This window comes from Budorcas taxicolor, chromosome 4 (assembly GCF_023091745.1).
Source record: "Budorcas taxicolor isolate Tak-1 chromosome 4, Takin1.1, whole genome shotgun sequence".
In the NCBI taxonomy this organism is placed as follows: domain Eukaryota; kingdom Metazoa; phylum Chordata; class Mammalia; order Artiodactyla; family Bovidae; genus Budorcas; species Budorcas taxicolor.
In genome coordinates, this window is record NC_068913.1 from 39,177,519 (window position 1) to 39,193,188 (window position 15,670).

General features: G+C 33.8%; 1 protein-coding gene across 1 annotated transcript in view; it reads left to right on the top strand.

The window, feature by feature from the left end:
- Positions 1-15,670, top strand: part of SEMA3E (semaphorin 3E) — a 272,281-nt gene that overhangs the window by 223,887 nt on the left and 32,724 nt on the right. The window contains exons 6-12 of the mRNA XM_052638808.1: positions 2,386-2,505; positions 3,572-3,714; positions 4,762-4,876; positions 5,385-5,454; positions 8,709-8,853; positions 10,908-11,130; positions 14,630-14,721. Coding sequence (XP_052494768.1) covers positions 2,386-2,505; positions 3,572-3,714; positions 4,762-4,876; positions 5,385-5,454; positions 8,709-8,853; positions 10,908-11,130; positions 14,630-14,721 — 908 coding nt within the window. The remainder of the gene's footprint in view (positions 1-2,385; positions 2,506-3,571; positions 3,715-4,761; positions 4,877-5,384; positions 5,455-8,708; positions 8,854-10,907; positions 11,131-14,629; positions 14,722-15,670) is intronic.

Below are 15,670 nucleotides of genomic sequence, written 5' to 3' on the forward strand. Positions count from 1 at the left end.
TCTTAAAAATTTTCAAATACAAAGAAAAATTGAGAGAGGAATAAAAATTTATACCATTTACCTTGACTCACCAACTGTTAATATTCTACCACATTTGCTTGTCTCTCCTGTCCCTCTCTTTCTAATATAATATAACACAATATAACATAATATTATATATATATAATTTAAAAGTGAATTCCTTTGTGGGAAACCTGAATTTTATTTGATTGTATCTTAATATAATTTTACAGTATCCATAGGGGATTTTGTGAACCAAACAAAACCATTTATGGTTTTACTCATGTTTTTGTCAATGAAAACTAGCTTACTGTAGTAACATTTATAAAAACTTATTTTTCTTGTAAGTTTTAAAATTCAATGTATATATCAGTTTTCTTTTTCTAAATCTAGTATAATAAAAGCAAGAATCTTTACTTCTAAAAATTTTTTTAATTTTTTGGCCATGCCCCACAGCATGTGGGATCTTAGTTCCCCAAACAAGGACTGAACCTGCACCCCCTGTATTGGAAACGCAGTCATAACCCTGGACAGCCATGGGAGTCCCCTCGTCTTTATTTTTAAACTTCCTTACAGTGTGTCCTGTTTGCAACTCAGTTGATTACTTTCTCAAATTTGAAACCATAGAAATATATTTATTCTGTTCAATTTTTTTTAAGTTTTAAAGGCCTTAATTTAGAGAAAACTCTTTATACATATTGAACCAATTTTAAATATAGCAAATAAAGTTTATAAATATGACACTCAATTTTTCTTAAATTCTGTGAAAACTTGGTCACATTTTTATACCTGTAACTTTAATAATTCTAACTCCAAAATGAGTATACAACTAACTTTATTAAATTGGAAATAAAATTAATTTGAATTATCTTAAACTTACTTTAAATAGCATATGGACAACATTCCAAATTTAACAGAAAAGCATTCATGCTTTGAGTTTAGTATACTTATCATCTCTATATTTTAAAACCTGACCAGAGTTACATGATACTCATGAAGGAAGTAATTTTATCAGCTTAAATGGAGGCTGTTGTTTCCAGTGATCTGTTGCTATCATCTGCTTCATGGCCAGAGATTTTTGCCCAAGACAGAATTCAAGCTGCATATGCCCATGACCATCCTCAGTTGAAAGGCACACTCATTATCTTTTGTTTTCAGTTTGACGAAAGAGGACTTCACATCCCTGTGCTTGAGAGGTTTTGATCTTTTTGGAGGCCTAGTTTTATCTCTCTTTTTTTTTTTTCTGTTATTTTATTTTTCTCTTATCATGAGCTATTTTAATGTCTTTTTTTCAGGCTGGTCCCAAAGACATACAGTCATTTCTTGAGATCCTGGATATATTTGTGTATTCCTTGGTCTGATTTGGGAGAAGGAAATGGCAACCCACTCCAGTATTCTTACCTGGAGAATCCCATGGATGGAGGAGCCTGGTGGGCTACAGTCCATGGGGTGGCAAAGAGTTGGGCAAGACTGAACGACTTCACTTTCAGTTTTCACTTTGGTTTGATTTAAGTCTGTGACCTTCACCACATGTTACAGCTAGCTTCTTTCATTCTGTTGACTGCCTGATTAAATCACAAACTCTTTCTATCATTTCTATCTAAATGAGCCACACACTTACAAATTAAATGACAACTAATTAAATTATATACTACTTTATCAGACTTTGTGGTTCCTGTACTAAAGTCATGTTAGTGGAAGCAATTTCTTACTACAAGAAGTATTTGAATTAACTGAGTCACATATAATACCAACACGAATACCCTGATGATATGAAAATTGAAAGAAGTTTATTAAAATACCATAAAGTCAGCTTATTTATCAACTGATCATATAGGTCTTAGCATATGCCCCTGCTTTTCTAAACGCTTTACTCCTAACAACAATTTTGGGTGCTGTTCCTATTTGTAAATGTGGAAACGGAGGCAAAGAAGTTAAGCAACTTGTCCAAGGTCACACATCCAGTAAGCGGTGGTGTCGTGATTCAAACCCTGGCTGTCTGACTGCACCATTCCTGCTCTGTACTATAGTGTTGATTTTCTAAGGCCATATACACGGTAAACCTGGATATGTTTATTGCAGTTGTGGTTTTATTCGTTGTCATCGGACTTCCCTGGTAGCTCAGCTGGTAAAGAATCCACCTACAAAGTGGGAGATCTGGGTTCAGTCCCTCATTTGGGAAGATCCTCTGGGGGAGGGATTGGCAACCCGTTCCAGTATTCTTGCCTAGAGAATCCCCATGGACAGAGAAGCCTGGCAGACTACAGTCAATGGGGTCTCAAAGAGTCAGACGTGACTGAGTGACTAAGCACGGGACAGCATACATAGCACACTGTCATCAGACCCAGAGACACTCACTTCTCTTTAACGGATGTTTTCATGCAGGCAGTGAATTGTTTGCTGGACTCTACAGTGACTACTGGGGCAGGGACGCTGCCATTTTCCGGAGCCTGGGGCGACTGGCTCAGATCCGCACTGAGCATGATGATGAGCGCCTGTTGAAAGGTGGGGTCGAGGAGAAAAGAATTTATGAATCAGAACTGAAAAGCAAGGCCAGAGCTTAAGGGAAACTTGCCATTTTCATAATGATAACAATACAAACGTAATTTACAGGTTTTGCCAATTTCTGCTTTTTTTCTTAGCAATATTCCCAGATTAAAATATTATATGATATATGCATATCATTTTATATAAAAATTGATCAGCTTTATAATAAAACCAAATTACTCTCAGAGCAATACTTAGAAATCAGGATTTTAATGAACAAAGCAAATGTATGCAGAATGAAAACCCCTTTCATCCAATAAATTGTTGTCTCTCGTCAGTTGGTATAATTTTGCATGAGTTGATTGCTTTTCTTTGCTTGTTTAACAGAATCACATTGTACTTTAGAGACAAATAAAATTCTAGGAACATCACCAGGTATTCATTTACATAGAATTCTTTGTAAGAAGTCATGTTTATATTTTGTCACATTGGTGTATCTAAGAACTAAAATCATTTTATAGTGAATAGTTTCATTATTCTCAACCTTTTTATTAGACTTTAGAGTGCCTAGTCATTACTGGCAGCATTTTGTCATTAAAATATTTTGACATTCTGTATCAGTCAAAGGTCATTCACTCAGATCCATTCAATCAGAAATACAAAAACTTAAAGTGAATTTTCCACCTTAAAATTAAAATAATCTTCCATGAGCTGGACTAGTAGACAATTTATGAATTTAAAAAAAGTAGTGACAAACTTCTTTACTAAAATATTTTTCATATATTTATATTGACTTTATATGGATAGAGAGACAGGAAATTTATGGAGAGTATCATCATATTGCTCTTAACCTATTCTTTTTCGAATTCATTTCAAGTCTATAGTGTATGTTGTTTGAAATCAGATTATTTTCCTCCCTGACTCAGATAAATTTTAAATCCTCTAACACTTTCTTAAAACTGTTGATTTGCAAACAACATGGAGATATCTACATGATATTAAAATTTAGTACAAAATGTCAAGGAAATATTTTAAGTTTGTTGTAATAACTATTACATTTTCTTCTATTTTTTTACTTATCTAGAACCAAAATTTGTAGGTTCTTATATGATCCCTGACAATGAAGACCGAGATGACAACAAAGTGTATTTCTTTTTCACGGAGAAGGCCCTGGAGGCAGAAAACAGTGCCCATGCAATTTACACCAGAGTGGGGCGACTCTGTGTGGTGAGGACTGCTTTCCTCTCTCACTAAGCTTGTTTATCTCACAATTTAATGTTAGGCCTTTGCTCATTTTATGATAGGTTTCTACTTTAAAATGTTTTAGAGTATTCTCTTAGGCTCCCTAAAATTGGTATTTAGTGTCTAATCTTTAGACTTCATGTCTACTAAAGTTTAATCTGAAAAGAACTTCACATTTTGTGTTATCTTCCCCATTTTCAAAGCCCTATTAAGAAGAAATGGTGTATAATTAGGCTATACTTCTTCCCATACTCAGAAGTTTAAGCTCCATTTTAAAAAGTTAATCTCACCAAAATCTTTCTAGTTTCTGTAATCCACATTCTAAATAATTTACATAGTTATGTTTCAACAATTCAGATGGTTGATTCTGTAGGGAAAACCATCTATAGTTTGTTGGAATTCAGATAGATAATTTAGTAAATATTCAAAACCAACTGAAGTAGCCTTATATATTGAGAGAATTCTAATAATATTATAAATGTGAAGTTATTTTGATATTTAAAAAGTACTCAAGAATAAATTTAAGATGTTCATATGTACATGTATGGATGTACACACAGACACACATACACATGTATGTATTTTGTATATGTGTGCAAATATATATGCTTGTTATGTGTATGTATGCATGTGTGTTCATATCTCAAGCCTTTTTCCCTAAAAGAAGAAAAAGAGATGTGTCTGTATTGCTGAGATAAGCAGATTATTTATTAATAAAATAATAATAAAAGTTACTGTATCATAAAAGTCACTATTTATTTGGGGGCACCTACTCAGCTAACATTGTTTCATACCTGGAAACTGTGTTTAATGGGCCACTGTGAAAGCATATTGACAAGGCAGCATGTGTAAACCTAAAAAAAAGAAAAGGTTTATGAGGAATTGCATCTTTAATATTATTTGAGGAGTATACCAAAATTTCTACTTAAGTAGAAAAGGTGTAACTCTTGCCATCTTCATGTTTAATGATACAAAATCATTGTTGGGAAAAGTTCTCTGGGTCCCCATTTACCTGCTTTTTGTTTTTCACAGAATGATATGGGAGGACAGAGAATACTGGTGAATAAGTGGAGCTCTTTCCTGAAAGCTAGACTGGTTTGCTCAGTACCAGGCATGAATGGGATTGATACATATTTTGATGAATTAGGTAAATATTATTAGGAGAGTTAAATCTTCCTCTTTGATATACATGCTTCTTTGTATAACCCTCACTGTTTTTCACATGCATAGGAAACTTGCTTTCCACAGTCATTGACTTCTAACTTAGAGCAAGTTTTTATTCTCGTCTCAGCCGGGTCCACGTGTTGGGGCAAAGGAGTTGCAAAAGCAAAAAGAACCCTCCTTTTAGTTTAGAGTCAGCACCTCTGGCTCCTTCCTTCAGACCCAGCTCAAAGTCATCCTCAACAGTTCATCCATCTCACTATGTTGTGATTTGGTCATGGTTGCTTAACTGTATTTGGAAATTTATATCATATTATATATAATATATATATCATATCATATCATATGTATATCATATTATATATATAATATGATATGTAAGATATATCTTAAAATATATCAGGGGTTCTAAACTACTTTATGTCACTGTATTTTCTTCACATGCCTTGGGGGCTAAACATATTAAGTTAATGCAATGATCTTTAATGTTTCAGAGGATGTGTTCTTGCTGCATACCAGAGATCATAAGAACCCAGTGATATTTGGACTCTTCAACACTACCAGGTAAGAAATTTATATATTTAGTCAAAGTGTCATGAAACAAGAGATGCCTCACCCCTTCACTGTGGATGTAATTGAAAATACTACTGACCAATCTGTTATTCTCACTTTCTATACTTTGTAAATCACCAACTTCCCTTCATTCTTCTGTATTTGCAGTTGTACTTTTTTAAAACTACAATCTCAACCCAAATCCTTATTTCTTTTTGTTTAAAGTACTAGCATCTTCCTCTGCTCAGTATCCTTAGCTCTTCTACAACAGAATGACGTTTTTTTTTCCTATACAGTTTTTTGTTTGTTTGTTTGTTTGCATGTTTTAAGGTACTAGTTTCATGCTATAAGTCTAGGATTATTCTTTCAGTTATTGTATACAGTTGTCTGCGTCAGGCTTTCAAGTCTTTCTATCCACTCTTCCCCACTTAAGATTGGAAGTTTTTCCTCTAAGTTCCCTCAAACTCTGCTTTTGACAAGATAATAACCTGTCAGAATCCCAACGTCTGGTTTGCCCATCACTATGACTTGCTTTATGTACTTTCTCTTCCAGTACTTGTCAATTACCATCTTCATGAAACACTCCTTGATTCCTGAATCACAGAGCACTTGGCTCACTTCCTCTACTCAGGTTGTCCTGCCCGTGTGTGGATTCTTGGAGAACACACATTTCTGATTTGCCCTCCATGTTTTAAATTTAAATAAGCTACTCAAGTTTAGGACTTATATTCTGATATTTTTATGTTTTTGTGTTATGTATCCATTGAAGAGTGCTGGGAAAGTGAATCAAAGGTCATTTCATATGTCTGATACATGAATGAAAATATGTTATTAGAATGAGTTTGAGTTGAAAGTTTATATATATAATTCCCTGAGTGTCTTTCCAAATAAATCAGAGTGGAGATGAGATGGTTAAAATGAGAAATAAAGAATGTACTTCAATTCTCTTGATGGTAGGAAAATATTACTCAGTTTCTTGTTTGCTTTACATTGGCCTTAAACTTTTATGTTGTCATGTATGCTTTGTTTGCTTAGGATCTCTTCATAAAATTTTTTCATCAATTTTTTTTGGCATATAATTGCCTTACAATACTTTGTTAGTTTCTACTGTCTAGCAAGGGTTTCCCAGGTGGCTCAGTGGTTTAAAAAAGTCCACCTGCCAATGCAGCTGACAGGGGTTCTACCCCTGAACTGGGAGGATCCCCTGGAGAAGGAAATGGCAACCCACTCCAGTATTCTTGTCTGGGAAATCCCATAGGCAGTGGAGCCTGGGGTCACAAAAGAGTTGGATACAACTCAGCAACTAAACAATAACAACTGTACAGCAAAGTGAACTAGTCATATGTATACACAGATCCTCTCTTTTTAAAATTTCTTTCCCATTTAGATCACCACAGAGCACTGTGTAGAGTTTCCTGTGCTGAACAAGTCTGTTTTCATCTCTATTTTGTATATAGATAGTGTCTATATACCAATCTCAGTCTCTCAACTCATCTCCCCTGTTCCCTCACCTTGGTGTTGCATTAAGTTTTTGTTTAGTTTTTTAGCAGGTAATCTCTTATTCTCACTTTGAAAAAAAATAATAAAACTCTTTGGATAAGCATACTGCTGTCCTAAGGGGACCTTTTCTTTAGCACAAACATAGAGGCAATTTTGCTCTCAATTATTCCTTGATGCAATAAGAAGTAGTTGATGAAGATTGATAGTTATCACAGTCCGTGGAAAATCCCTAACATTTGTTTTACACTTCATCTTCTCTCTATGCTAGTGAAGAATTTGTACATTGCATAATAATTCCATGGCATTTTATGGTAAATGTAAGCTACAGAATAGTCAGTATAGATTTTTCAATGAGTTAGAATGATCAGCTTATAAGCTGTTTTCATAAATGATAGCATAATTGATCTGTCTGAGATTTCAAACACAGCATTGTTTTCTTCCATAATTTCAATTTTGGCTGTTCAATTTATGCATAATTTTGAGGAAAGGCTTCCCAGGTGTTACCTGATGTAAAGGCTGATATCGTAGCATAGTGATCAAAGGTTTACTGCCATGTTAGTTGAAAGACTATCTCTGGTTTTCTCACTGTTGCAGGCACTTCCAATTGCTTCAATGTGTGTTATAAAATGTGTGAACTGATGTCCTTAGACAGTAACATAACTGCTGTTCTACAGGTGTATCATAATGCAGGAAATGTTATACTTTTAAAAAACTTTCCATTTTGCAGAGCACTTTCACAATCTAATGATTTTAATTCTTACAATAAGGAGGCTAGGGAAGTGTTAGACTTCATTCAGATTATGCCAAATTAAGAAATGTGGCCTAATCTTTAATACAAATAATTTTAGAGTGTTCTTTCACAGAATCTTATTTTAAATACTCACAATAAAAGTTGATGTAGCTTTATTTTATAAAGAAACCTCAAATGCTATCTTTATCCAAGATAAGTAGAAATTTTTATCAAGAAAATAATTTCAACTTCTTCTAGTTCTTCAGGTAAGGAATCTAAGTTTTGCATAATTTAAGTCTTTTTCTCAAAATTAATCTGGTGCAGCCCAGTCATCTGGCCACTGTAGCACTATTTTCAGTGACCTGGAGGGAGTAATGTACAGTAAGCCAATCAATGTATGTGTGATGGCCAAGCTCAAGAATGGAACAAAGCCTCTAATTCTCTTTAGACTTTAAATTATTCTTCAAATCATATACACGAAGAAAAATAAACAATTTGAATAAAATTTACAACAGTATTAACAGCATGGCAAGAAGAAAAACACAGTGTACCTGAAAGAGATGCAAGGAGATGAAACCTTCCTCAACTTGGAAATGAATCTTTAAAATTATGAAGATGAAATCTTCCTTAATAAGACATATAAAACACAAAAGGATATATTTACGTGTGTGTGTGTGTGTTTATAGTTCACCTAACTATAGCATTGTAAAACATAGCATTGTAAACTAACATAGCATTGTAAATCAATTATAGTTCAATTAAAATTTTAAGATTCAACTGGAAAAAAAATGACATGACTGCTTTTGTAATTCTAACAATGTCATTTTTAATTTGCTCTAATAAATAGGCAAAAAACAGTAAGTTTGGAATTTGAATAGTTGGAATATTGTAGTAGATAATATCTCTAGATGTCTTATACCTAAGAGATTGCAACTCTTTCACCCAAAGACTTCCTCCTTATCTAGGTTGTCTGTAGGATTTGACTAGATGACCTCCTAGTCTATTCCAGAATAGTAATTCTCTCTTTTTCCCCCAGTAATATATTTAGAGGCCATGCTATATGTGTTTATCACATGTCTAGCATCCGGGCAGCCTTTAATGGACCATATGCACATAAGGAAGGACCTGAATACCACTGGTCACTCTATGAAGGAAAAGTACCTTATCCAAGACCTGGATCTGTAAGTGTAGGCATTTAACAAAGTATTATTATTTTTGAAAAGCTTTTTTAGTAATATTCTGTTCATTGTTCATATGTTTTATTAAATCTGCATGAAACAGTTAAGAAATTCCACAACTAAAAATCTGCTTGGTTACTTGCATGGTAAAGAAATATTACTTCTTATATCTAGATGTAGGCTTGTTATTTAGTGATAAGAATGTAATCTAAAATGGATACATCTTAGCATTATAAAATATATATTATTGTTGATATTTTGGCTATCTATGTGACTCTACAGTTTTATTTTTAGAGGTACTGGTGAATACAGAAACATCAATAAAATGAGCATCATATTCCTCTCAGCCTCCTTGGAAGAATTAGCGCCACAAGTGGTTTCCAAGCAAGAGAATGTTACCATGTTGTTATTATATATTCTGATAATTGAGTCCACTCTCAGTTCCCTAGACCAGACTTTATCCCAGCTTCTCACTTAAGCATATTGAGAGGAAGCTTTTTCTCTGGCTCTTCAGAATCCTGAGCAACCCATTTGCCAAGAGGAAGTTCCACCATTTGCCTCTTAACTGGTGCTACCAAGATTCTCCCTAACTAGCCATTCAAACTGTGCTTTTAATTGCACACATGATGATAATAATGAGGAGGAGGGTGTTATATTATGTGTACTGTACACAATTAGGTTGTGAAAAGGTAGCATCATTGTATCTGCTATTCATGGAGAACAAACTTGTCATGCAAGCCACCCTACACCATGAGCATCTAGTAAAACCCCATCACTATGCTGATTCCACAAGTACTTGCAAGTCAGTAGAAATCATTTTTGCAGAGCCACAGTTCAAAGTGGAAACAAACCTTACCTCAGTTAACAAGTGTAAGGCTTTACCATTGCAATCACTCTCTCTCACTAGGTTAAAATTATTACTTCTAATAAGACATAAAGTGTATTTTATTTCACTCTATTGATTGAAATTACAATTTAAATGGAGAAAACCCACTCCTGCGGCTTTGCTGGAAATGCTTCTTGAAACCACATGGTATTAAAGGAGATTTAGAGGAAGTGACTGGTTATTGAACTGCTTCCAGGCTGGTCTAGAATGTTTCCAATTATATATCATGAAAGTACACTCACGTGAAATGTTCATGCCAAATTAAGAAATATTCAAAATTTTAAAACAAACCATTAAAAATGCCCACTTTGCAGATTGATTAATAAACTACTGTGTTTACACTCTAAAGTGGAAAATTTTTATCAAGGTTACTGTTACAATTGCTGCTGGTTCTAGAAGAAAATATGTGAAATGAGGGAGCACTAAATAATAAGCATGAATCAACATAGTTATAGGTATTCCAAGAAGTAGCTTAGGTATCGCTGAACATTTATTTTTAGAGTCAGTGATTTTAAAAATTGAGATGTGTTATAGCAGGTATTTCTGTTTTTTTCAAATTATTGTGTCTGATTCATACAAAAATAATATACATTCATACAAATTACATTCAAACAGAGAAGGCTTTTTTTTCCTCCCTTAATTAACAATGATGGAATTTGAAGAGGTTTCTGTTATAGCACTAAAGTTCTATAGTCAGTGAGACAATTGAAACTGTCACCAATCAGTGTCAGTAGTGATAAAGCTGTTGTGTGGTTGTAATTCTCAATTTAGGGGGAAGATTTAGCACAATAACAGGTCACTTTATTTTGCTATGAACAATACATTGTTTACTTTAAAATTTAATTTGCAACATGAAAAACAAATTTTAGAAGCAGAAAATAATTAAAATATTTTTATATTATATTTGTACTATCTCCAAACTGTATACTTAATTATTTTTCAGGATTTCATTGCTATTTCTAGTGCCACTTTTTTTTTTAATAATTCAGCCTCACTATGCAATTTTTAATTCAGATTTTATTTCTGTAATAAAGAACATATGGTTACTAAATATTGCTACATAGTTGACTAATTAAACATACTCAGTTTTTATAATTCTCCTTATAATTGATTATAAATTTGCTCTTTAGATTTCATGGGAAAAATATTCTCTCATCCATTTGTATTTCAGTGTGCCAGCAAAGTGAATGGAGGCAGGTATGAAACTACCAAAGACTATCCCGATGATGCCATCCGATTTGCTAGAAGTCATCCACTTATGTACCAGCCCATAAAACCTGCCCATAAAAAACCAATACTAGTGAAAACAGATGGAAAGTATAACCTGAAACAAATAGCAGTGGATCGAGTAGAAGCTGAGGATGGCCAATATGATGTCTTGTTCATTGGGACAGGTAATGGAATTAGAAAGTACTCAGACATTTAAATTGAACCTTCAAATCAATAACATTACATTAAAAATCCCTGCCTGTCAACAAAACCTCTGTTGACCCATTTGGCTTTCTTACATACTTCCTGTCCACTGCAATGGAAGAGAAGAATTTGGGGCAGTTACAGCCTGTAATTCCTGATACATGGTCAATATTTAATACATTTGAACAAAATGAATACATTAAAGAATGAATAATTGATGTTAATAAATAATGTTGGTTCCAGAAAAGAATTCAGAGCAGAAACAGGGTACCATAGCAAGGATGGTTCTCTTCCATTAGTCCCTCAGGGCCACTGCTTCCTTCGGCTTCTCAGTAAGGGCTCAAGATTTTTCAGTCTTTAGGTAAAGTTTAGGTAATTTCACCTAAATCTATAATCTCAACTGTGCTTATCAGGCCCCATCAGAATTCAACCATGTGAAATTAAACAAGCTAAATGTTATACATTAAAGTGAAAGAAAGTGAAAGTCGCTCAGTCATGTCTGACTCTGCGACCCATGGACCACACAGTCCATGGGGTTCTCCAGGCCAGAATACTGGAGTGGGGAGCCTTTCCCTTCTCCAGGGGCTTCTCCCAACCCAAGGATCGAATCCAGGTCTCCTGCATTGCAGGCAGATTCTTTACCAGCTGAGCCACGAGGGAACCCCAGTGTTATACATAACGGAGATAAAATTTTAGACTAAAGCTATAATATCTTGCATTATTAAAATGAAGTATAATAAATATGCTAAAAGTCAAAATGTAAAATAGATCTGTAATTTCAACTAGTGTCATTCATTAGATCTAGCTCTTGGAGGAGAACTTGGAATCATTTAGCATGCAGGGTAATATGTATTAAATTCTGTCAAGTACCTTGAAATTATATAGTCATTTAAAGAATCATTAAAATGATCATTTCTTTTTTTTATATGCATCATAGTAATTACTATAGCAGATCCTATTTAGAAGAGTAAGCATTCTACTATATATAACTTTAATCATTGATGTATTCTAAAGAGATGTTACATATGCCCAGATCAGGAATTAGTATATAGTATTAATATTGGTGCTTGAACTTTCCCACTCATGCTTTTTGAAAAAGCAAAGGTATAAGTAAGGAGGTAATTGTCTGATTTTCAAAAATTGATGTCTCTTGATGTCTCTATATTTTATTCATTTAAGAGGTTAGTAATATGTTCTACTGGAGGAGGAAATGGCAAGCCACTCTAGTGTTCTTGCCTGGAGAATCCCATGGACAGAGGAGCCTGGCGGGCTACTGTCCATGTCGTCACAAAGAGTCGGACATGACTGAAATGACTAGGCAATATGTTCTGCACTGTGGGTTCAAGATAAACAAAGCATCACATTTCTTTAACAAAGTTAAAATTACGTGGCCATGAATTCACTTATAGTGGTGTCCAACAAAATTAAAAAAAAAAAAAAGAATTCCATAAGCAAGAGTAATATTTGATAAAATTAATCACAGAAAAAGGCATGTTATTTTTAACCGCCTTGGAAAGTAGAAGTCATGTATATAAATCAGAATGTTTTCAGAAATATTTTTTGTTAGATTGACCAAAGCTATTTGAGAGAATTCCAGAAATATATAAGGCATATACTTAGGCTCTCATGTAACCTATGTTGAGCTTAAAGATATCATTCTATTGAACCACAACTTTTCAGCACTAAAGAACATATTTGATGAATGTGTGATGAGTACAACTTTGAATAATACCACAAAATAGTTATTTTTCCCCAAATTTGCCAGATACATGCTTTAGCACTATATATAGTAGTCCTTATTGAAAAATCACTAGTTGCAAACTGATAATTTGAGTTCCTCTTTGCCTTTTTACTTGATATGATAATTGTGGGATATTTATAATGTATGCTTGATATGATAATTTTGTTCCTTTTGGTAATTTTTATTAGTTTTATTTTAATTACATTATATTAAGCCAAACACACGATTTCATAATTTTTAAAGAAATTGCATAAGTACTGTAGAAACTTCAGGATCAGAACTTCCAAAATGCTTTTTTCTCCCTAGTTATTTCTAGCCCTGTACTAAATTGTTCTTACAGTCAAATTCATGTTTTATTAAATTTTCATTGGAAAGAACAAGTTCAGAATATCAGGAATAATAAAAATAAGGTAGGATTTTAAAATGTAGATATGCTGCTGCTGCTGCTAAGTCACTTCAGTCATGTCCGACTCTGTGCAACCCCATAGACGGCAGCCCACCAGGCTCCCCCGTCCCTGGGGTTCTCCAGGCAAGAACACTGGAGTGGGTTGCCATTTCCTTCTCCAATGCATGAAAGTGAAAAGTGAAAGGGAAGTCGCTCAGTCATCTCCGACTCTCAGCGACCCCATGGACTGCATGATTAGTACAGGAGGACTCATTACACTATTCTTTCTATAGTGTATACTTGAAATTTTTATTGTAAGTGTATATAACAAGATTTGTGGTTACTGGAGATGAGTGGTGGGAGAACTATATGAAGGTTGTCAAAGATACATCTTTCTAATTATGAGAAAAATATGTACTAAGGATATAATATATACCATGACTAATATAGTTAACAGTGCTGTATGTTATAATGAAGCTTTTTAAGAGAGTAAACCCTAAGAGTTCTCATCACAAGGGAAAAAAAAACTCTTTTATATGATGGATGTTCACTAAACTTATTGTGGTATTATTTCATGATGTATGCGCTCAGTCGTGTCTGACTCTTTGTGACCCCATGGACTATATAGTCCATGGAATTCTCTAGGCCAGAATACTGGAGTGGGTAGCCTTTCCCTTCTCCAGGGGATCTTCCCAACCCAAAGACTGAACCCAGGTCTTCTGCACTGCAGGCAGATTCTTTACCAGCTGAGCCACGAGAGAAGCCCATGATGTATGTAGGTCAAATAATTGTGCTATATTCCTTAAAATCATACAGTGTTGTATGTCAATTATATCTCATTAAAATTGGAAAGAAAAATGTATGTCTATAGCTATCAATATATTCTATTTATATATCAATATGTCAAGATTTCCCTTGTGTGTTACTTGGAAGGTTCCTTCCCTAAGATTAAAGGTATAGTTTCTTACCAGGAGGTAGCTTTAGGTAAAAAATATTCTTTCATCATACATCACAGAAAAAGCTAGAATAATTTTCTATCTGTCTTCTATTTCATTAATTCCAAAAGACATCTTGATTTCTGAACCTTTAATTGGGTTTTTGAATCAAATTGTTGGAAAATAATTATATATTATTTGGTCTTATTCTTTGACCAGGTACACAAAATTGACTTTCTTGCTAATTTAAAATATGAATATATAAATAGCCATATTGTTTTAACTGGCAATGATTAAATATTTTATACATCTAGATTTCAAATCTTATTTAAATTTATAATCTTTCCATGGTTTTTAATTGTTTGAAAACCAGATTGTTACAAAGCTTCTGGATTATCTCTTCTTTTGTTTTCTTATAGATAATGGAGTTGTGCTGAAAGTAATCACAATTTACAACCAAGAAACAGAATCAATGGAAGAAGTAATTCTAGAAGAACTTCAGATATTCAAGGTATTTTTAGTGAAACATATAGCCAACGTTTATGTACTGTAGACAGTTGCAAGTGAATTATAAATAGGAAAACATTACGTCAGTTAGTTGTTTGTTTTTTTTTTTCCTAATCAGTATGTTGTAAATTAAGAATACTCTGAAGTAAAGAATGATTTATAATTCTGGTACATCTATTTGATTATCAAAGACTATTCACTATTCAGATAAAGAGGCCAGTATTTACCATCATGAAAATAATTTCATTATATGAACTGGGACATAAATGACACTTATCCCACAAGTGAATTCTAGAATCATTATTACAATCATCATCTTAAGCAAATGTACTATCCATAAAAGCAATTTAAAAAATAGCAGCAGGTTTCATATTGTGGGCATTGTAGTGGGATAAATAATTTCCTTTTTATTGCATGCCGTTTACACAGAGAATTTGCTAAAAGAAAAATGCAAAATGATAATGGAACTATTAAGCATGATAAAACAGTTGTATATATTGTCTCTCTTTTTTATACACACACATACACACCCATATACACACAGTAAGTCTTGACATCTGTAGCAGTTATGGTCTTTGAACACTGAGTTAATTAGTAATCATTTCTCCTAGGGGAAATGCACAATGCAGTCCATAGGGTCACAAAGAATCCAACACGACTGAACAACTGAAAAACAAAGCGGAAATACATTAGGTTCCTGAGAATGTCTAGTCACAGCATTTTTGTCGACTGATTGATATGTAGACTGTTTTATTTGTGTTTCTTTTTAAAAACGCCTTATTTAGTATATGTTGTTGTGGTTTAGTTGCTCAGTTGTGTCCAACTCTTTTGCCAACCCATGGATTGTAGCCTGCTTGACTCCTCTGTCTATGAAATTTCCCCAGCAAGAATACTGGAGTAGGTTGACATGTCCAGAGGATCTTTCTGACCCAGAGATCAACCCATATCTCCTG